Source organism: Portunus trituberculatus, chromosome 12 (assembly GCF_017591435.1).
Source record: "Portunus trituberculatus isolate SZX2019 chromosome 12, ASM1759143v1, whole genome shotgun sequence".
Classification (NCBI taxonomy): Eukaryota; Metazoa; Arthropoda; class Malacostraca; order Decapoda; family Portunidae; genus Portunus; species Portunus trituberculatus.
In genome coordinates, this window is record NC_059266.1 from 8267339 (window position 1) to 8284838 (window position 17500).

The 17500-nt window shown below is 45.2% G+C and overlaps 2 protein-coding genes, 1 long non-coding RNA gene and 1 other non-coding gene across 9 annotated transcripts in view; 1 reads left to right on the forward strand and 3 right to left on the reverse strand.

The window, feature by feature from the left end:
- Nucleotides 1-7471, forward strand: part of LOC123502886 — a 13628-nt gene extending 6157 nt beyond the window's left edge. For 4 of the 6 annotated variants that reach the window (XR_006674251.1, XR_006674254.1, XR_006674252.1 and 1 more), the window contains exons 2-4: nucleotides 4027-4201; nucleotides 6894-7110; nucleotides 7329-7471. This is a non-coding gene — a long non-coding RNA (uncharacterized LOC123502886). Of the gene's footprint in view, nucleotides 1-4026; nucleotides 4202-6893; nucleotides 7211-7328 lie in introns of all 6 variants that reach the window. The other 2 variants (XR_006674249.1, XR_006674250.1) reach the window with 2 other exon arrangements.
- Nucleotides 6454-6525, reverse strand: Trnad-guc. The gene has a single exon. It is a non-coding gene; the product is annotated as a tRNA-Asp (tRNA).
- LOC123502882 lies at nucleotides 6817-13118 on the reverse strand. Its single transcript, XM_045252173.1, has 8 exons — nucleotides 12925-13118; nucleotides 12426-12499; nucleotides 11809-11929; nucleotides 10128-10324; nucleotides 9843-9944; nucleotides 8702-8860; nucleotides 8290-8452; nucleotides 6817-7422 (listed from the first exon to the last, which is right to left on the reverse strand). Exons 1-8 carry the CDS (start codon nucleotides 13025-13027, stop codon nucleotides 7370-7372), a joined length of 972 nt encoding a protein of 323 aa, XP_045108108.1. The 5' UTR covers nucleotides 13028-13118; the 3' UTR covers nucleotides 6817-7369.
- Nucleotides 13119-14073: 955 nt separating this feature from the next.
- Nucleotides 14074-17500, reverse strand: part of LOC123502883 (protein Star-like) — a 4873-nt gene continuing 1446 nt past the window's right edge. Inside the window, exons 4-7 of the mRNA XM_045252174.1 lie at nucleotides 16781-16975; nucleotides 16226-16324; nucleotides 15211-15369; nucleotides 14074-14398 (exon numbers count right to left, since the gene is read on the reverse strand). Coding sequence (XP_045108109.1) covers nucleotides 14222-14398; nucleotides 15211-15369; nucleotides 16226-16324; nucleotides 16781-16975 — 630 coding nt within the window. The 3' untranslated portion in view covers nucleotides 14074-14221. The remainder of the gene's footprint in view (nucleotides 14399-15210; nucleotides 15370-16225; nucleotides 16325-16780; nucleotides 16976-17500) is intronic.

Genomic DNA, 17500 nt, shown 5'->3' on the forward strand with positions numbered 1-17500 from the left:
GTCTGTGACTACTGACAGCAGCCCTTTTCTGTTCCCTCCTACTTGCTCTATCCTCATTTTCAATCCAAAGCTGGATGTTGCGCATACGTGCGTAACGACACCACTTGCTCTCGTGCCCACAATCTTGAATCTTCAGAATTTTCTACCATCTGGCTAAGACTTCAATGTCACTCTCTAACTAAATTCATCTGTGCTGTATACCTCTCACCTAATTCCTCTGACTATGTAAAATTCTTTGACTATTTGACTTCCAAGGTGGAGCACATCTTATCTCACTTTCCTTTTGCTGAGATCTCCATTTTAGGGATTTCAATGTTCACCACCAGCTTTGGCTTTCATCTTCTTTCACTGACCAACCTGGTGAACAAACCTTCAACTTTGCTATCCTTCATGACCTAGAGCAGCTAGTGCAGTTCCCTACCCGTATTCCTGACCGCCTTGGAGACACGCCCAACATTCTTGATCTTTTCCTAACCTCCAACCCTTCTGCTTACTCTGTTAAACTTTCCTCTCCGTTGGGCTCCTCCGACCACAATCTAATTTCCGTTACCTGTTCTATCACTCCAGTGCAGCCTCAGGACCCGCCTAAGCGGAGGTGCTTCTGGCATTTTAACTCTGCTAAGTGGGAGGAACTAAGGCAGTACTATTCTGATTTCCCTTGGGATGATTATTGTTTTCATGTCAGAGATCCTTCTCTTTGTGCCGAGCGCATAACAGAGGTGATTATCTCTGGCATGGAGCTATACATTCCTCATACTTTCTCTAACCCTAAAGCTAAAAAGCCTTGGTTTAACTCTGCTTGTTCTCGTGCTGTCAATGATAGAGGCGGCTCACAAACGGTTCCGTAGCCATCCAACTGCTGAAACTCATGCCCTATATATTTCTGCCCGTAATCATGCCAAATCTATTCTCCAACTTACTAAAAACTCTTTCATCAATAGAAAATGTCAAAGTCTTTCCAATTCTAACTCCTCTCGAGATTTCTGGCATCTAGCCAATAATATCTCTAACAACTTTACTTCTTCGTCTTTCCCTCCTTTACTTCATCCAGATGGCTCTACAGCTGTCTCTTCTTTTCTAAAGCTGAACTCTTCGCTCAAACCTTTGCTACCAACTCAACTTTGGATGATTCTGGGCATATTCCTCCTACTCCTCCACCCTCTGACTACTTCATCCCTAAAATTAAAATTCTTTATAAAGACGTTTTCCTGGCCCTCTCTGGCCTTGATTCTCGGAAGGCTTACGGTCCGGATGGAGTCCCTCCTGTTGTTCTCAAAAACTGTGCTTCCGAACTCGCTCACTGCCTGGTCAAACTCTTTCATCTGTGTCTCTCTACTTCTATTTATCCTTCTTGCTGGAAGTTTGCTCACATTCAACCTGTCCCTAAAAAAGGTGACCACTCCAATCCTTCTAACTACCGCCCTATAGCTTTGATTTCCTGCCTTTCTAAAGCCTTTGAGTCTATCCTTAATAGGAAGATAATGAGGCATCTATCAGCTCACAACCTTCTCTCTGATTGCCAGTATGGTTTCCGTAAAGGCAGATCTACTGGTGATCTTCTTACTTTCCTAACTGAATCTTGGTCATCCTCTTTTAGGGACTTCGGTGAAACCTTTGCTGTCGGCCTTGACATATCGAAAGCCTTCGATAGAGTCTGGCACAAATCTTTAATTTCTAAACTACCCTCCTACGGATTCTATCCTTCTCTCTGTACCTTCATCTCCAGTTTCCTTTCCGATCGTTCTATTGCTGCTGTAGTAGACGGTCACTGTTCTTCCCTAAAACTATCAACAGTGGTGTTCCACAGGGTTCTGTCCTATCACCCACTCTCTTTCTATTATTCATCAATGATCTCCTAAATCTGACTCAATGCCCTATCCACTCCTATGCTGATGATACCACCTTGCATTATTCAACAGCGTTCAACAGACGCCCAACCCAACAACAATTAAATGACTCAAGGCGAGATGCTATAGGACGCCTAACTTCTGATCTTTCACTTGTTTCTGATTGGGGCAGAAAACCTGGTTTTGTTCAATGCCTCAAAAACTCAATTTCTACAACTATCTACTCGACATAACCTTCCAGACAACTATCCTCTCTTCTTCAATAACACTCAACTTCCCTCTCCTCTACATTAAACACACTCGGTCTATCCTTCACTAAAAATCTAAACTGGAAATTTCACATCTCTACTCTTGCTAAATCAGCTTCCAAGAAGTTAGGTGTCCTGTGGCGTCTTCGTCCATTTTCTCTCCCTCCCAGCTGCTTGCTCTGTACAGGGCCTTATCCGCCCGTGTATGGAGTATGGCTCTCATGTCTGGGGGATCCACACACAGCTTTACTAAACAAGGTGGAATCTAAAGCTTTTCGTCTTATCAACTCTTCTCCTCTAACTGACTGTCTTGATTCTTTAAGTCACCGCCGCAATGTTGCATCTTTATCTGTCTTCTACCGCTGTTTTCATGCTGTCTGCTCTTCTGAACTTGCTAACTGCATGCCTTCCCCCTCCTGCGGCCTCGCTGCACAAGACTCTCTACTTCTTCTCATCCCTATTCTGTCCATCTTCCTAATGCAAGAGTTAACCAGTATCTTCACTCCTTCATTCCCTACACTGGTAAACTCTGGAACTCTCTACCTGTGTCTGTATTTCCACCTGCCTATGACTTAAACTCTTTCAAAAGAGGAGTGTCAAGACACCTCTTACGTTAACTGGACCCTCCTTTTAGATTTTTTGTTTTCTCTTTCTCCTACTTTCCTCTTAACAGGGCCTGGCAACCAGCAGGATTTTTTTTTCCAACACTTTGTTTTCCCTTGGCCAGTGCCCTTGTAATGTAAAAAAAAAAAAAAAACATTCGAATGAAAGTGTGGCCCCCCACACACCCACCCAAACCATTCCTAACCACTACTACGTCTCCCCCGTCTCGGAAGTTCTCGCCCTCTTTATCCCTCCTCTCCTCTCCCTAGCTCCTCGCCTCCCTCACTCCTGTGTCCCTCCCTACTTCTCCCACCACTGTATTTATACATTATAATGTTCTGTAAGTGTGTATGTATAGATATGATTATTAACGAGTATGGTACAATTTCATGAAGGCAAGAAGTGGTTCACGTTGATAATTACTGTACAACAGCACGTTTACGTGTAGTATATAGAAGAGCCATGTTTGCAGTCGTTATGGTCAACCATGTGAACATGATGTGCTGGAATTACCTGTGACCTGGACCTTCTACTGTTAGGAAAAGTTGATACTCTTATTGCGTACTGTCTACCTATTGATCATAAAAAGTGGTCCAGTTTATATATAATATTATTTTGTTGTTAGATACGTTGCTTATTATCCAGCTATACGGCCATTAACAGCGGAATTAGCTATTGCTTTCACGGTCGTTTGACCCACTCTGGTTTTCATGTCCACATATACCAGCAATTGTATTAAATAATATCATTAATGTATGATATGTATGTACATACTGACGTATGTAACTATTATACCTATACGTATGTAATTACAATAGGGAAAAAAATCAAAGGTGGAAGGCTGATGGTGTGAATAGGGGTGAAGAGGAAGCGGGAAGAGGGTCATGCGATACTGGGGTAGAGAAGGAGTGGTCTGGGGGTTCTTCAGGGTGGTGGTGGTGGTGGTGGAGGGGTTAGACGAGTACCCCACACTCGTCCGATTCTGTATAACACCTTTGATATGATGACTGGATTAGGCGTAATATCACTCAGTAAACTCCTCACATAACACATATAGCACTGTGGTATGTTAACCATAAATTACGAACGGATGTTCAAGGTAGTGTGTTGAAATATCATACTCATCCAACGATTCGTTTAGGAGATATCTGCAAAAACACCGTTTGTCCACCGCTGAAATGTATAGTAGGTGATTAGCCAAGGATAGTTCAACGTGTCACTGGGGTCATTAGCTAGTACAGTCTTCTAATTAACGAGTGAGTATTGGCAGTGTAGTTTGTGAGTGAGTGTAATTATCTATATTCGTTTTAATTATTTTTGTTTGTCAGGTGGTGATGGTGACAGTGATGTGGTGGTGAGATGCGATGTGATGGTGAGGTCAGGTGATGGTGGTGGTAATGGTGTGATAGTGGTGTTGGTGGTGGTGGTGGTGCAAGGGACGCGTGGAGCACCTGGTGACGTAATGGCCCCGAGACACCTGCGTAAGGCCTTCAGGTGCGCCAGGTGAGTGTCTCCTTACCTTATCTGGTGTAGTAGTGGGTCTCCTCAACTATTGTCTGCTTACCTGTGTCCTCCTCCTACCTGTGTCCAACTCCTACCTGTGTCCTCTTCCTACCTTCCTCCCGTTTTCTTATCTTTGTTTTCTTACCCTTGTCCTCATGTCCTTCCTACTTTTCTTATTTTTTCTTCCTACTTTTCTTCCTTCATTATTTCCTTTCTACTTTCCTCTCTACATTCCTTCCTTTCGACTTTTCATCTAACTTTTCTTTCTTCTTTTCTTGCTTCCTTACTTTCCTTCCCTTCTTACTTTCCTTCCCTTCTTACTTTCCTTCCTTCCTTCCTTTCTACCTTCTTGTTTACCTTTTCATCTTCCACACCTTGCATTCATCTTTTTCCTACGCATTCTTTTCCTACATTCATTTGCCAGATTTTTCCTTCTTTCTTTATCCATCTACGTTTCTTTCATTCATTCATCTTCTTTCCTTCATTCCTTCCTTCCTTCCTTCCTTCCATTTCTGTTACCTGAAGTTTCTTTCTTTCATCTTCCTTCCTTTTCTCTTAAATTACGTTTTTCTTCCTATTTACGTGTCTTCCTATCTATCTACCTTTCCTTCATCTCTTCCTTCGTAACCTTCCTTCCTTCCTTCCTTTCTTCGTAACGTTATCACCGTATCACCTTCAAGACTGAATGAGAGATAAACGCAGCGTATCACTCCCTCCTTACTCACTCGCTTACTCTCACTCGTTCGCTCGCTTACTCATTCGCTTACTCTCACTCGTTCGCTCGCTTACTCACTCGTTCGCTCGCTTACTCACTCGTTCGCTCGCTTACTCACTCGTTCGCTCGCTTACTCACTCGCTCACTCGCTTACTTTCTCACTCGTTGGCTTACTCGTTCGCTCGCTTACTCACTCGTTCGCTCGCTTACTCACTAATCACTCTCACTCATTCCTTACTTTTACTCTTTCTTACGCTCTTACTCTTATTCTTACTCTTACTCTTACTCACTTTCTCACAAAGTTGCTTGCTAATTTACTTGCCTACTCGCTCATTCGCTCACTCGCTCACCCACTCACCTTCTTATTCAGCCTTCGTGACAGTCTGGGCACTCAGCTGTCTTTCAATGCCAGTCACTTTGCTAATGTCATCTGGTGTGTGTGTGTGTGTGTGTGTGTGTGTGTGTGTTGGGGGAGGTTAGTGCAAGGTAGTGAGGCTCTGACGTCACCAGGCAAGGCAAGGCTAGGCTAGGATTGGTGCGGGGGTGCTAATAGTGTTCGGTGGTTGGTTAGTGTTCATAAGGTTGTTTTTGTGGTGTAATAGTCTTCATGGTTCTATTTTGTTCTATTTGATTTATTATTTATTTATTTATTTTTTTTTAAAGTTTATTGGGAGGTTTGATTATTCTTCTTCCTTTTCTTCCTCTTCCTCTTCTTTTGTTCCTAGTTTGTTTCCCGTCTTCCTCCTTCCTTTTTTTTTTTTACTCTTGCCTCTCTACATCTTTCTCCCTACCTCTTACTTACTCCTCTTCCTCTTCTTCCTCCTCTTCTTCTTTTGTCTCTAATTTGTTTTCAGTTTTCTTCCTTGTTTCTTCCTCTTTCTTTTTTTCTCTTGCGTCTCTACATCATTTTCCTTTTTTCTCCTCCTCCTCTCTCTCCTTTTTTTTGTCCTAGTTTTTGTGTTCCTTCCTCTTTCTTCCTTTCTTTTCTGCCTTCTTTCTTCTTATGCTTCCCTTTCCACATTTTTCTCCCTTCCTCCTCTTCTCTCCCCATTTATCTTATTTCTCTCCGTATTATTTATCCAATATCTCAACCATCTCCCTCTATCTCCCCACCTCCCACTCCCGCCATTACCTTCCCTAATATCGGTGTGCTTCTCGCTCTCTTCCTCCCTCCGTCCCTCCCCTCGCGTTCCTTCCTCCCACGCAGTCATCTCTCACTTGGTAACGCGCCCCTAATCTGGCTGGGTGCCCGGGTTCGAATCTCGTGAGTTCTATTCAAGTTTTTATTTTATTTTTTTTTGTGAGTTGGACATTCCTTGGCTACCGTGCAACTCTTGGCCATCGTGAAAGTGCGGAATTTTAATGAAAAAATGTATAATTTTGGTTTTCTGAGAATGGGAAGGGGAGAAGTTCTTTTTAAGTTTGGCTTGGCAATATTTACTTCAGTTGCTGGTGTATGTTGTATATTTGTTAGCTTTGCACAGCAGGGGATATAAAATAAAGAAAATAAATATAAATTAAGAAAAAAAATTGCATTCTCCCCGGCGGGGAATCGAACCCCGGTCTCCCGCGTGACAGGCGGGGATACTAACCACTATACTACCGAGGATGAGAAGTGATGCTGAGCATGGCAAACTGGATCCGAGCTGTGCGGGGAGTTACTATTGTAGGTGAAGGGAATGGTGAAGGTGTGGTGCTTGGAGGTGGCGAGGACTGGTGGGCATATGTAATTGTCAGATTTGTTGAAGTTCCTAACTGTTCAAGAGCTCCAGTGGTTTGTGGCGGAATATAGAAAGAACACTTGGATAGGGATCTTGATTATCGGTACTTGAATCACCGCTGAATGCCATTAGAAGAAATCTTTCACGATTGCAAGTGACAAGGTAACAAACACACTAAATATTTTATATGTGGTTTATTTAACTAATCACACTGCAGTGACCCCTGGAAGTGTAACCGTATTCTTTGTATTTGCAGGGCGGACTCAACCAGAAGACTTGTACCTTGGGGTCGTTCAACCTCGGGAAGGAGTTGGATACCTTACAGAAGAATTATTGTAAACTGAAAAGGAATGCCGGAGAAGAGTATACATTAGGAAGAAAGGTTACAGGAAAGGGTGATCATGTACCAGGACGACTCCAAGCTGCCAGCTGACAATAAACAGATCTCGGTGTCAAGACTACGAACGGTGGAGGTTAAAACACACAAACAGTATCTCCGTGACAGTTCATCTGTTTATCAAACCTTGACCTACTACTACTGGCCATAAGAAATCAACCCAATCATTTGACTGTGTAAATAATCTTGAGCTATGATGTAGAAGTCATACAAATTCCTTCGTGCAGCGTACAATAATTAACAAAATATACAAATTTCTTCGTGCAGCGTACACTAACAAATTTTCTTATCTAGGCAGGACGAGAGACGGTGGGTGAGTGGAGCGCCTACAGTGGTCATGTGCTGCCTCCCGCTGTGTGCACCGTCCGGGGCGTCACTGTTTCCGAGGCTGCCAAGGAAGGAACAGAACCTCGTGAGATGATTAGAAAAGACAAGCACACAGAGCAGACCCACAGAACGGGGAACGCTGGGTGAGGAGACTGACTAGAGTGAGATAAGATGCACAACATTAAGATATACCTAAGATACCATTCACAAAATTAAGATAGGTATACCTAAGATATCTTGAGTATGAGGAGCATTAGCTGAGTATACAAATTGTGAGTTACATTGGCCGAGTAAATTATGGGGTACATCACCTGAACAGCGAATAAATTATGGGGTACATCACCTGAATACACATTTTTTTTGAGTAGGAGGTGCGTTAGTTGATTATACAAGAACTGAATATAAAAAATAATTAAAGAAAACATAATTCCAGTCAACGAAATGTATAAGGGTGATGTTACCGGCGGCTCTCCATTCCCTGTGTGGCGTGGGCGGGCCGCCTTCCCAACACTCAATAGTCTATTAAGAAGACTCAGTGGTCGGCAGTGTTGCTGATTAGTGAGCGGTTTGTGTTTTGAAGAGTTCGAGAGACTCCCCCGAATATTTTGAAGTTTTTTTTTTTCCCGGACGGTCTTCGAGGTAAAAATTAGCCGCTCAAGGTGTTAATCCATAGATTTTTAACGTTATTATTTGGTAGATAAAATGTGGGTAAATATATTTACGTAAAAAATTGATCACCCTACTACAACCATGAACGCCTTCGTGCTGGTAATGCAGGGCTTCTCTCGGTAATCTCATGACACTCTCTCCGGACGCTCTTGGAGGTAAAAATTATGCTCATCTACCCGAACGCCCCCTCCCCGTCGTTTTAATTTTAGGCTTAATGGTACTACAAGATGTACATTCTGCTGTGGCGGAGAGTGAGTACCTTTGGGCAGCGTCGTAGTGGGGAGTCTTGTGGCGTACTCAGAGCCTCGCCGCACCAGCACGAGGTCCTCCCTGAGCCGCGCCACCAGCTCGAAGCCCCGCTGTGCCAGGTCGTCCACCACCACTTGCTGCTCCGCCTGCTTCTTCCACTCCAAACACAACACCTGCAAACACAAGGCAACATTAGTATCTCTTCCCTACCCTGCCCATACAACACCACACAGTCAACACCACCATAGGTACAATACGAGGCAACTAGCAATCCTACACCATGACGCCACACAGTCAACACCATTAAATGTACAAATACGAGGCAACACTAGCAATCCTACATCCTTCCTCCCTCGGCCCTGCACTCAGCACTACCAGGCAGGCCAAACACAACCACCACCACCAACGTCCAACCCCCTCACCTGCACATTAAACTTGTCCAGATCCAGGTGATTCAACACGGCCTGCTCTGCCCCCTCCACGTCCAGTACTAGTAGGTCCACACGCTGCACCCCGAGGGACATCAGTAAGGACTCCAGGGCCACGCACTGCACCCGCTGAAACCACGAGTCACCCACCACCTGCAGGCGAGGGGAGTGGGTGAAAGAGTTCTCGTTGTTACCGTGTCATTGTAGTGTTGTTGTTGTTACCATTTCATTGCAGTGTTAAATGTTATTTTATCTCGCATTATTAAAGTTGTTATTCTCGCATTATTATAACGAAACGAGGGAAAAAAAAAAAAAAAAAAAAAAAACAGAACACACACAGACCACAAGCAAACACGTCCAGCTCAGTCTACCAGAAAACACACGAGAGCACACGTACACCATCCCCCACACGTGCGCACACAGAGAGAGAGAGAGAGATAGTAATAGGTATTGACCACAACCATGCCTTGGGAGGCATGGTCCATCAAAATATTTCCTGCAAGAACTTGTAAATGGCTTAAAACAGAATAAAACTTGGAAACACATAAAACGTCCACTTATGCAACAAACAAACGCATCGAAAAGCCTTAAACAAATCAAGCTACTTCACGTAAAGACACACGCACAGACTGAGACAGACAGACAGACAGACACACACGGCCCGGTAGCTCAGTGAGCTACCGGGTAGAGCACTGGCTTCACAAGCCAGAGAACCGGGGTTCGATTCCCCGGCCGGGTGGAGATATTTGGGTGTGTCTCCTTTGACGTGTAGGTGGTGTTCACCTAGCAGTGAGTAGGTACGGGATGTAAATCGAGGAGTTGTGACCTTGTTGTCTCGGTGTGTGGTGTGTGCCTGATCTCAGGCCTATCCGAAGGTCGGAAATAATGAGCTCTGAGCTCGTTCCGTAGGGTAACGTCTGGCTGTCTCGTCAGAGACTGCACCAGATCAAACACACACACGCAACGTTCAGTCTCCCAGAACACGGAGACCACTGAACACTAACCAGCCCTTCAGTTATAAACCAGTTCTCCTTGAAGTTAAACAGCGGTGGGTCTGGTTAGTGCTTGGATGGGTGACCGCTTGACCGCTGGCTACTCCCTCACCTCCCTGACACTCGCACACACTCACACTCACCTGCTTAGTGGAGTACTGCACGAGGCCGTTCATTGCGCGCATCTTGAACCCCAGTGGTTTGCTCAGCGGCCCCGGAGCGTGAGAGGACTGCGTGAACAGCATCTGAACCATTGAACCAACACAGTTAATCGTGGAGGAACAAGCTATGAAAGGATTAGAACTCATGAAAGAATTACTTGTGTTTCTATGAAAGAATTACTTGTGTTTCTTTAGACTAATAATATAAGGTCATGAGATTAACTGCATTTATGTAAAGCCTCTCATTGGTAGTCCTCAATCTCTCACCTTAGCCGGGAAGGGCGTGGGCGCAAGGCACACGTTGGCCGCCCACGCCTTCCGCCGCTTGTCTCTGAGGGCGAGGAAGGCGGTGCGGTCAGCCTCCACCAGCAGCCCCGTCCAGCCCCGCTCCTGCTCCAGCCACAGTGTGTTGGACATGCTCTCTCCGTCCAGCGCCCCCGCCTCCACGAAGAACCCGCCGCGCTGACACACACACGGACAGACACAGGGAGATAGAGAGAGTGGTAGATAGATAGGTAGATAGATAGATATGTCATACCCTGGCATGCCACAGCCTGGTGGGACATAGCGTGATGCAGCAGTGGCACAAGGATGTAAATAATTACGTCTACGGGAGAATTGTACAAGGGACCCTACTGTGAACTGAACACGAGAGTGAGAGGCCTAACATAAACAAGAGAGGGAAGCCAGACATCAGATATTACGCAGACCCAAACAAACACTCAAAACAAAATACTCTGGTTACGACGTTGGAGAGTGGTATAGTCAAGACGTGTTTCCCCACGTGTAGTTGAACAGGATGGGTGGTTTTAAATGGCCAATGAACAAGCAGTATTTCATGTTTAGACCAATGGTGAACGTGCTATGAGACTAGGGAAAAGTTGAGCCTATGAAACACCAGTAAGGCAATGTTGTGTATACTACGTTTAAGGTTGTTTCTACTACGTTTAAGGTTGTTTCTACATTACCTTCGTATGTGTTCTCGTCCTTACATTGTCACACGTGGACCTCCACATGTCTGATCTCTGAATGGTAGATGGTAAAATGGGCGTGGAGAAAAGGTACGAAACCTTGAGTATTTAAAATAAGCAGAAACCAGCAAGAGGATAGATCTAGAATCTTGGCAGAAACGAGAGGAGAAAGCAGAAGGCAGTGGCCGAGAGGAGGAGAAGAAACATTCGAGTCATGGACAGACTCTTTCTTGTATTAGTGAGTAAAGCTCTATAGTTGTTAATGCAGTCTAAGACAATGTTTATGTCATTTAAGTGAAAGGAGGAAACAAATATAGGATGTGTATTTATTAGGATGTTATATTAAGATTTTATGTATGTGTAGTGCAATTCCACAGTTGATGCATTAAGATATATAATATTGAGGAGATAATTACATATGATATATTGTGGTGTATACATTATATGGGCATTTATAGAAGTCAAGCATTGAGTTGATATTGAGATGCATCAGCTGTGAAATTGGCACCTAATGTTTGTGGTTTTATTGTATGTGATTAACATTGATGAAGGATTTACGGAGATAAGGATTAATGGAGATGAGCTTAACATTTCTAAGGGCATTGATTGAATTTGTGTGACATTATGAGCAATCTTGAAAAGTGGTGTAATTAATCTTAGATGAATTAAAATTAGAAAATACAATACCGTATAATATATTACCTGCAGTAAGAATAAGTCTTCACTTAGAATAACACGATTGCAACTTGCAACGAACTTCCGAAAGATACATAGATAGATGGATGGACAGACAGACAGACAGACAGAGACAGAGCCCCCACCTCCACGAAGAAACCGCCGCGCTGACACACACACGGACAGACACAGGGGGATAGAGAGAGTGGTAGATAGATAGAATGGATAGACAGACAGACAACGCCCTCCACGAAGAACCCGCCAAGCTGACACACACACACACACACACACACACACACACTTGTCAGCCAGCAGCGTCCTCAGCGTCTCGTTGTAAAATACTTCACTCTTCTCCATTTTCAGTAGTGCCGCGTTCTTCCTCCCCAGCAGGTTGTAGTCCCCAGTGGCAGGCGGCACCAACACCTGCAGGCACCACCACCATCACCACCAAGGAGAAGGGAGGAGAGGGGAAGGGAGAGGAAGGTAGGGAGGGGAGGGGAGAGGAAGGACGAGGAGGAGAGGGGTTGGGAGAGGAAGGTAGGGGAGGGGAGAGGAGGGGAAGGTGTAGAGGAGGGGGAGAGAAGAGTGAAAAGAAGAGAAAAACGGAAAGAATGATAAGAAAAGAAGAAAAGGAAATTAAATGCCAACACCAACAACACCACCACCATCACCACCACCACCACCATCAGTATCACACAATCACTCATTCATCACCAAACACACAAATACAGCTTCACCATTAGCCTTATCTCACCACAACACCATCACATCACCACCTCACCACCACCACCACTACCACCACCACCACCAAAATCACACAATCACTCATTCTTCACCAAATACATCACCACCATTAGCCTTACCATCACAATATCACCACCACCATCACCACCACCACCACCGTCACTACCACACCCACCTCCTGACGAAGATAGCGCAGGAGTTCAGGGTGGTCTGTGGGCAGCGGGCCTTCCAGGGACAGCAGGAGGTGATCTGAAGGAGGCCATGGAGAAGGGAAGGGTAGAAAATTGCATATACTTTGATTTTGTGTGTTTTTGTTTGGTTATGAGTTTGATTATTTGTGGTAAGTAGACAGACAGACAGACAGACAGACAGACAGTCATCACTATTTCACCTCATCACTAGCCAGACAGATACACACAAACAGACACACATACATACAGACAGACAGAGACAGAGAGACACAGGTAAACAGATCATATTAAAAGATACAGACAGACAGGTAGACAGACAGATAGAGACATGTAAACAGACATAAAAAGATAGACAGACAGACAGACAGAAAGACATATATACATACAGACAGATAGAGACAGGTAAACAGACATATATAAAAGACAAAGAGACAGAAATACAAAAACAGACAGACAGAGAGACAGGCAGACACACACACTCACCACTATACGGCCTCGATAAGATGGTGATGCTCAACAACACCACTGCAGCCATCACCATCACCACCACACGCATTGCCACCCCACGCCCTCCTAGCCCTCCCATCCTCACGCCCTCCACGCCTTGCTGAGCGGGCGTGGCTGTGCAGAATGTAGTGGTGTGGCGCGGGTGGTTGGTGACTGTGTGTGTGTGTGTGTGTACTTTCATGCCCCGCGGTGGAGTGTGGTGAACGTGGCGTGTGGCGATATTGCGCGGGTTTTCCTCCACACACACACACACACACACACACACACACACACACGACCTTATTTAGAACCAGACAACTCTTCGCCTCCTCTTCCTTCTCTCGTCTTCTCCCTCTTCTCTCCCTCCTTTCACTCTTCTTCCTCTTCCTCTTCTCTCCCTCCTTTCACTTTTCTTCTTCCTCTTTCTTCTCTCGTCTTCTCCCTCTTCGCTCCCTCCTTTCACTCTTCTTCCTCTTCCTCTTCCTTCTCTCGCCTTCTCCCTCTTTTCTCCCTCCTTTCATTCTTAAGTTTCATTATAATCAAAATCTCTTGTTTCTTTATCATTTATTAGGTATTGGGTGTTCAACTTCGCTTAACTCTTTAGAATCATTCCCTCTTTCCCTCCTCCTCTTCCTCTTCCCTCTCCTTCAATGCTCTCTTCCCCCCATCCTCCTTTTCCTCTTCCCTCTCCTTCTATGCTCTTCAAACACAATCTCTGCATTTATTAAACAGGTATATGACAAGTTTAAGTATCCCTCGTTCCTCTTCTCCTCTCCTTCACTCCTTCAATGCCCTCTCTCTTCCTTCCTTCTCTTTCAATGATCTTCAAATACTCTTTCTCTCTTCCTTCCCTCTCCTGAATTCACCGCCTCTAGTATACAGTCTCTATGTATTTATTTAACCTCTTCAGTACCGTGACGTGTTTCCATATTCATTCTGGTGACTATTTGGTGATTTTAAACAGCTTCAGAAACTTAGATAGGGGATTCAAATGGTGAAGAGTGTGGCCATTAATCTTGTGACAACCATACACCCTTCCTAATGTCAGTGAAATGGTCTAATCGTACACAAATCTCATGGTGAAAATGTGTCCCAGTACTGAAGATTTGGTGATTTTAAACAGCTTCAGAAACTCATGTGGGGGATTAAAATAGTGAAGACTGTGGCCATTAATCTTGTGACCTCCATACACCCTTTTTAATGTCAGTGAAATGGTCTAATCGTATACATATCTGAAGGTGGAAATGTGTCCCAGTACTGAAAGGGTTAACAGGTATACGAATTTAACCTTAGCTTAGTTATAGACAGCCATTCCTCGCCGTCTCCTCCTTAGTCTTCCCTCATACTGTGAATCCTTCTTGACAAACACGAAGTCCTCTGTCCTTCTCGCCTCCAACACGTATCCTCGCCTCGCCATGTCCTTCTTCACCTCCTCCACCTCCTCCATCTTCTTCCACTCCAGAAACACCACCTGGAACATTAATACGGCAGTTACCTTCAAGTGTTACTCCCGCATCACCACTATCACCACTCTCATCACCTTTTTACTTCACTATCACCACTTATTAGTTTGTCATTCTCATCCTCACCACATCATGTCACCACCAAGTCATCACTCTTACCAGTCATCAATATTTTACCTCATCACCAGCCAGTCACCAGTTTTATCAATTTTTTATTCTCATTCTCACCACATTATGTCACCACCATGTCACCACTCTATTACAAATCACCACTATTTCACCTCATCACCAGCCAGTCACCAGGTCAACTTTATATCGTGTCATTATTCGGTTACCACTGTCACCATCTTACTATATCACCATTCCACTCCATCACTAGCCAGTCACTAGGTCAACTTTACACCATGTCACCATCCTACTATCACCGTCACCATTTTACATCACCACCCAGTCACCATTCAATCACTTGCTCAATTCTACATCATGTCACCACTGTTACCACTTATCACATCACCATTCAGTCACCATCCACTCACTAGCTCAACCTTTACACCATGTCACCATCTTACCACATCACCATTCCAGCTTATCACCATTCAGTCACTACACATGTTATCACTATTATCACTATCTTTACCACATCACCACAAAATCACCATCCACTCACTAGTTTAACCTTACACCTTGTCACTACTATTATCACCATCACCACCTTACATCACCATTCCACCTCATCACCAAATCACTGCATCATCACCACTATTACCACCACCACCACCTTACATCACCACTCCACCTCACCATCCAGTTACCAACTCACCTGTACATCAAAGCGGCCCAGATCCAGGTGTGACATTATGGCCCTCTCAGCGCCCTCCACGTCCAGCACCAGCAGATGGACCCGCCCGACGCCCAAAGCCAGCAGGAGTGACTCTAGGGGCACGCACTGGACCATTGTGAACCACGACCTGGACACTACCTGACGGAAGAGCACCACTAAGGATTCGAAGCACCAGTTAGGATTTGAACTAGTAAGGATTTGAAGCACCAGTAAGGATTTGAAGCACCAGTAAGGATCTGAACTGAGTGGAGACAGAGAAAGGATTCGAACTGCCTGAAGGATAAAAAGAGGATTAAAACAACCTGAAGGAGGATAAAAGTTGATCCAAACAGCCTGAAGGAGGACAAAAGAGGCCTCAAACTGCCTGAAGGAGTCACAGAGAGGATTCGAACCCGTGCGTGTATGTCAGGCATGAATCACGTGACAACTCAACCTGGCCACTCAATCTATGTACCCAGAAACACTTCGCTCTCACCACCACTGTTTCCCATGACCACAGAGATGAAGAGCCGGGTTCCCAAGACTGCTTCTCCTGTTTACCATGTAGACATCTCGTTAACCTGTCATTAGAACCGTAAAAAAACACCCTTAACTCCTTCAGTACTGGGAGACATTTTTACCTTGAGATTTGTGTACGATTAGACCATTTTTTTTTTGACATTAGGAAGGGTCATTGGAGGTCAGAAGATTAATGGCCACAGTCTTCACTATTTTAAGCCCTTCAGTACTGGGACACATTTTTACCTTGAGATTTGTGTACGATTAAACCATTTCATTGACATTAGGAAGGTCACAAGATTAATGGCCACAGTCTTCACTATTTCAATCCCCCACATAAGTTTCTGAAGCTGTATCAAATCACCAAATAGTCACCAGAATGAATATGGAAACACGTCACGGTACTGAAGGGGTTAACGACCATTACACTTCAACTAGAGCCTTTGGAAAGTAATGGAGGCGAGGCGTGGTGCTGTAGGGTGCTAAATTCTCTAACCTTCTCGTCAGCAAACTCCACGAGGCTGTTCATGGCGCGGTGCTTGATGTCCACGATGAGGCCCTTACTGTTAGCCTGGCTGCTGGTGCGGAAGGCGGCCTGCGAGGAAGAAGAGGAGGAGGAGGAGGAATATAAAGGAAGACCAGTTAGCGATGTATCTTGTGGTCTGCATAAATTACTGTTTGGCTGATTATATTCTACGGTAGCTATTAGTGGGAGAGGTAAAGGAGGAGGAGGAGGAGGAGGAGGAGGAGGAGGAGGAGGAATAGGAGAAGGAAGAGGAGGAATAAGAGGAAGAGGAGGAGGAGGAATAGGAGGAAGAGGAGGAATAGGAGGAGGAGGAGAAAGAGGAGGAGGAGGAGGAGGAGGAGGAGGAGGAGGAATAGGAGAAGGAAGAGGAGGAATAAGAGGAAGAGGAGGAATAAGAGGAAGAGGAGGAAGAGGAGGAATAGGAGGAAGAGGAGGAGGAATAGGAGGAGGAGGAAGAATAAGAGGAGGAGGAGGAATAGGAGGAGGTACAAAAAGTTAGTCTCTCTCTCTCTCTCTCTCTCTCACCTTAGCCGGGAAGGGCGTGGGCGCGAGGCACACGTTGGCCGCCCACGCCTTCCGCCGCTTGTCCCTGAGGGCGAGGAAGGCGGTGCGGTCAGCCTCCACCAGCAGCCCCGTCCAGCCCCGCTCCTGCTCCAGCCACAGTGTGTTGGACATGCTCTCTCCGTCCAGCGCCCCCGCCTCCACGAAGAACCCGCCGCGCTAACACAGACACGGACAGACACAGGGAGATAGAGAGAGTGGTAGATAGATAGGTAGATAGATAGATACATAGATAGATAGATGGACAGACAGACAGACAGAGACAGAGCCCCCACCTCCACGAAGAACCCGCCAAGCTGACACACACACGGACAGACACAGGGAGATAGAGAGAGTGGTAGATAGATAGGTAGATAGATAGATAGATACATAGATAGATGGATGGACAGACAGACAGAGACAGAGACAGAGCCCCCACCTCCACGAAGAACCCGCCAAGCTGACACACACACGGAGAGACAGGGAGATAGAGTGGTAGACAGATAGATAGACAGATGGATAGACAGACAGACAGACAGACAGACAGACAGAGCCCCCCCTCCACGAAGAAACCGCCGCGCTGACACACAAATGGAGAGAGAGAGAGAGAGAGAGAGAGAGAGAGAGAGAGAGAGAGAGAGAGAGAGAGAGAGAGAGAGAGACTGGTAGATAGATAGATAGAGAGAGACAGATAGATAGACAGAC

Excerpts from the sequence above, each read along its gene's own strand:
- LOC123502882 (XM_045252173.1), bottom strand. The coding sequence starts at position 13,027 with ATGGGAGGGCTAGGAGGGCGTGGGGTGGCAATGCGTGTGGTGGTGATG. Across the intron at positions 11,930-12,425 it reads TGCGCTATCTTCGTCAGGAG|GTGTTGGTGCCGCCTGCCAC; the intron begins GTGGGTGTGGTA and ends TGGTGCCTGCAG. Across the intron at positions 8,453-8,701 it reads TGGACAAGTTTAATGTGCAG|GTGTTGTGTTTGGAGTGGAA; the intron begins GTGAGGGGGTTG and ends TTGTGTTTGCAG.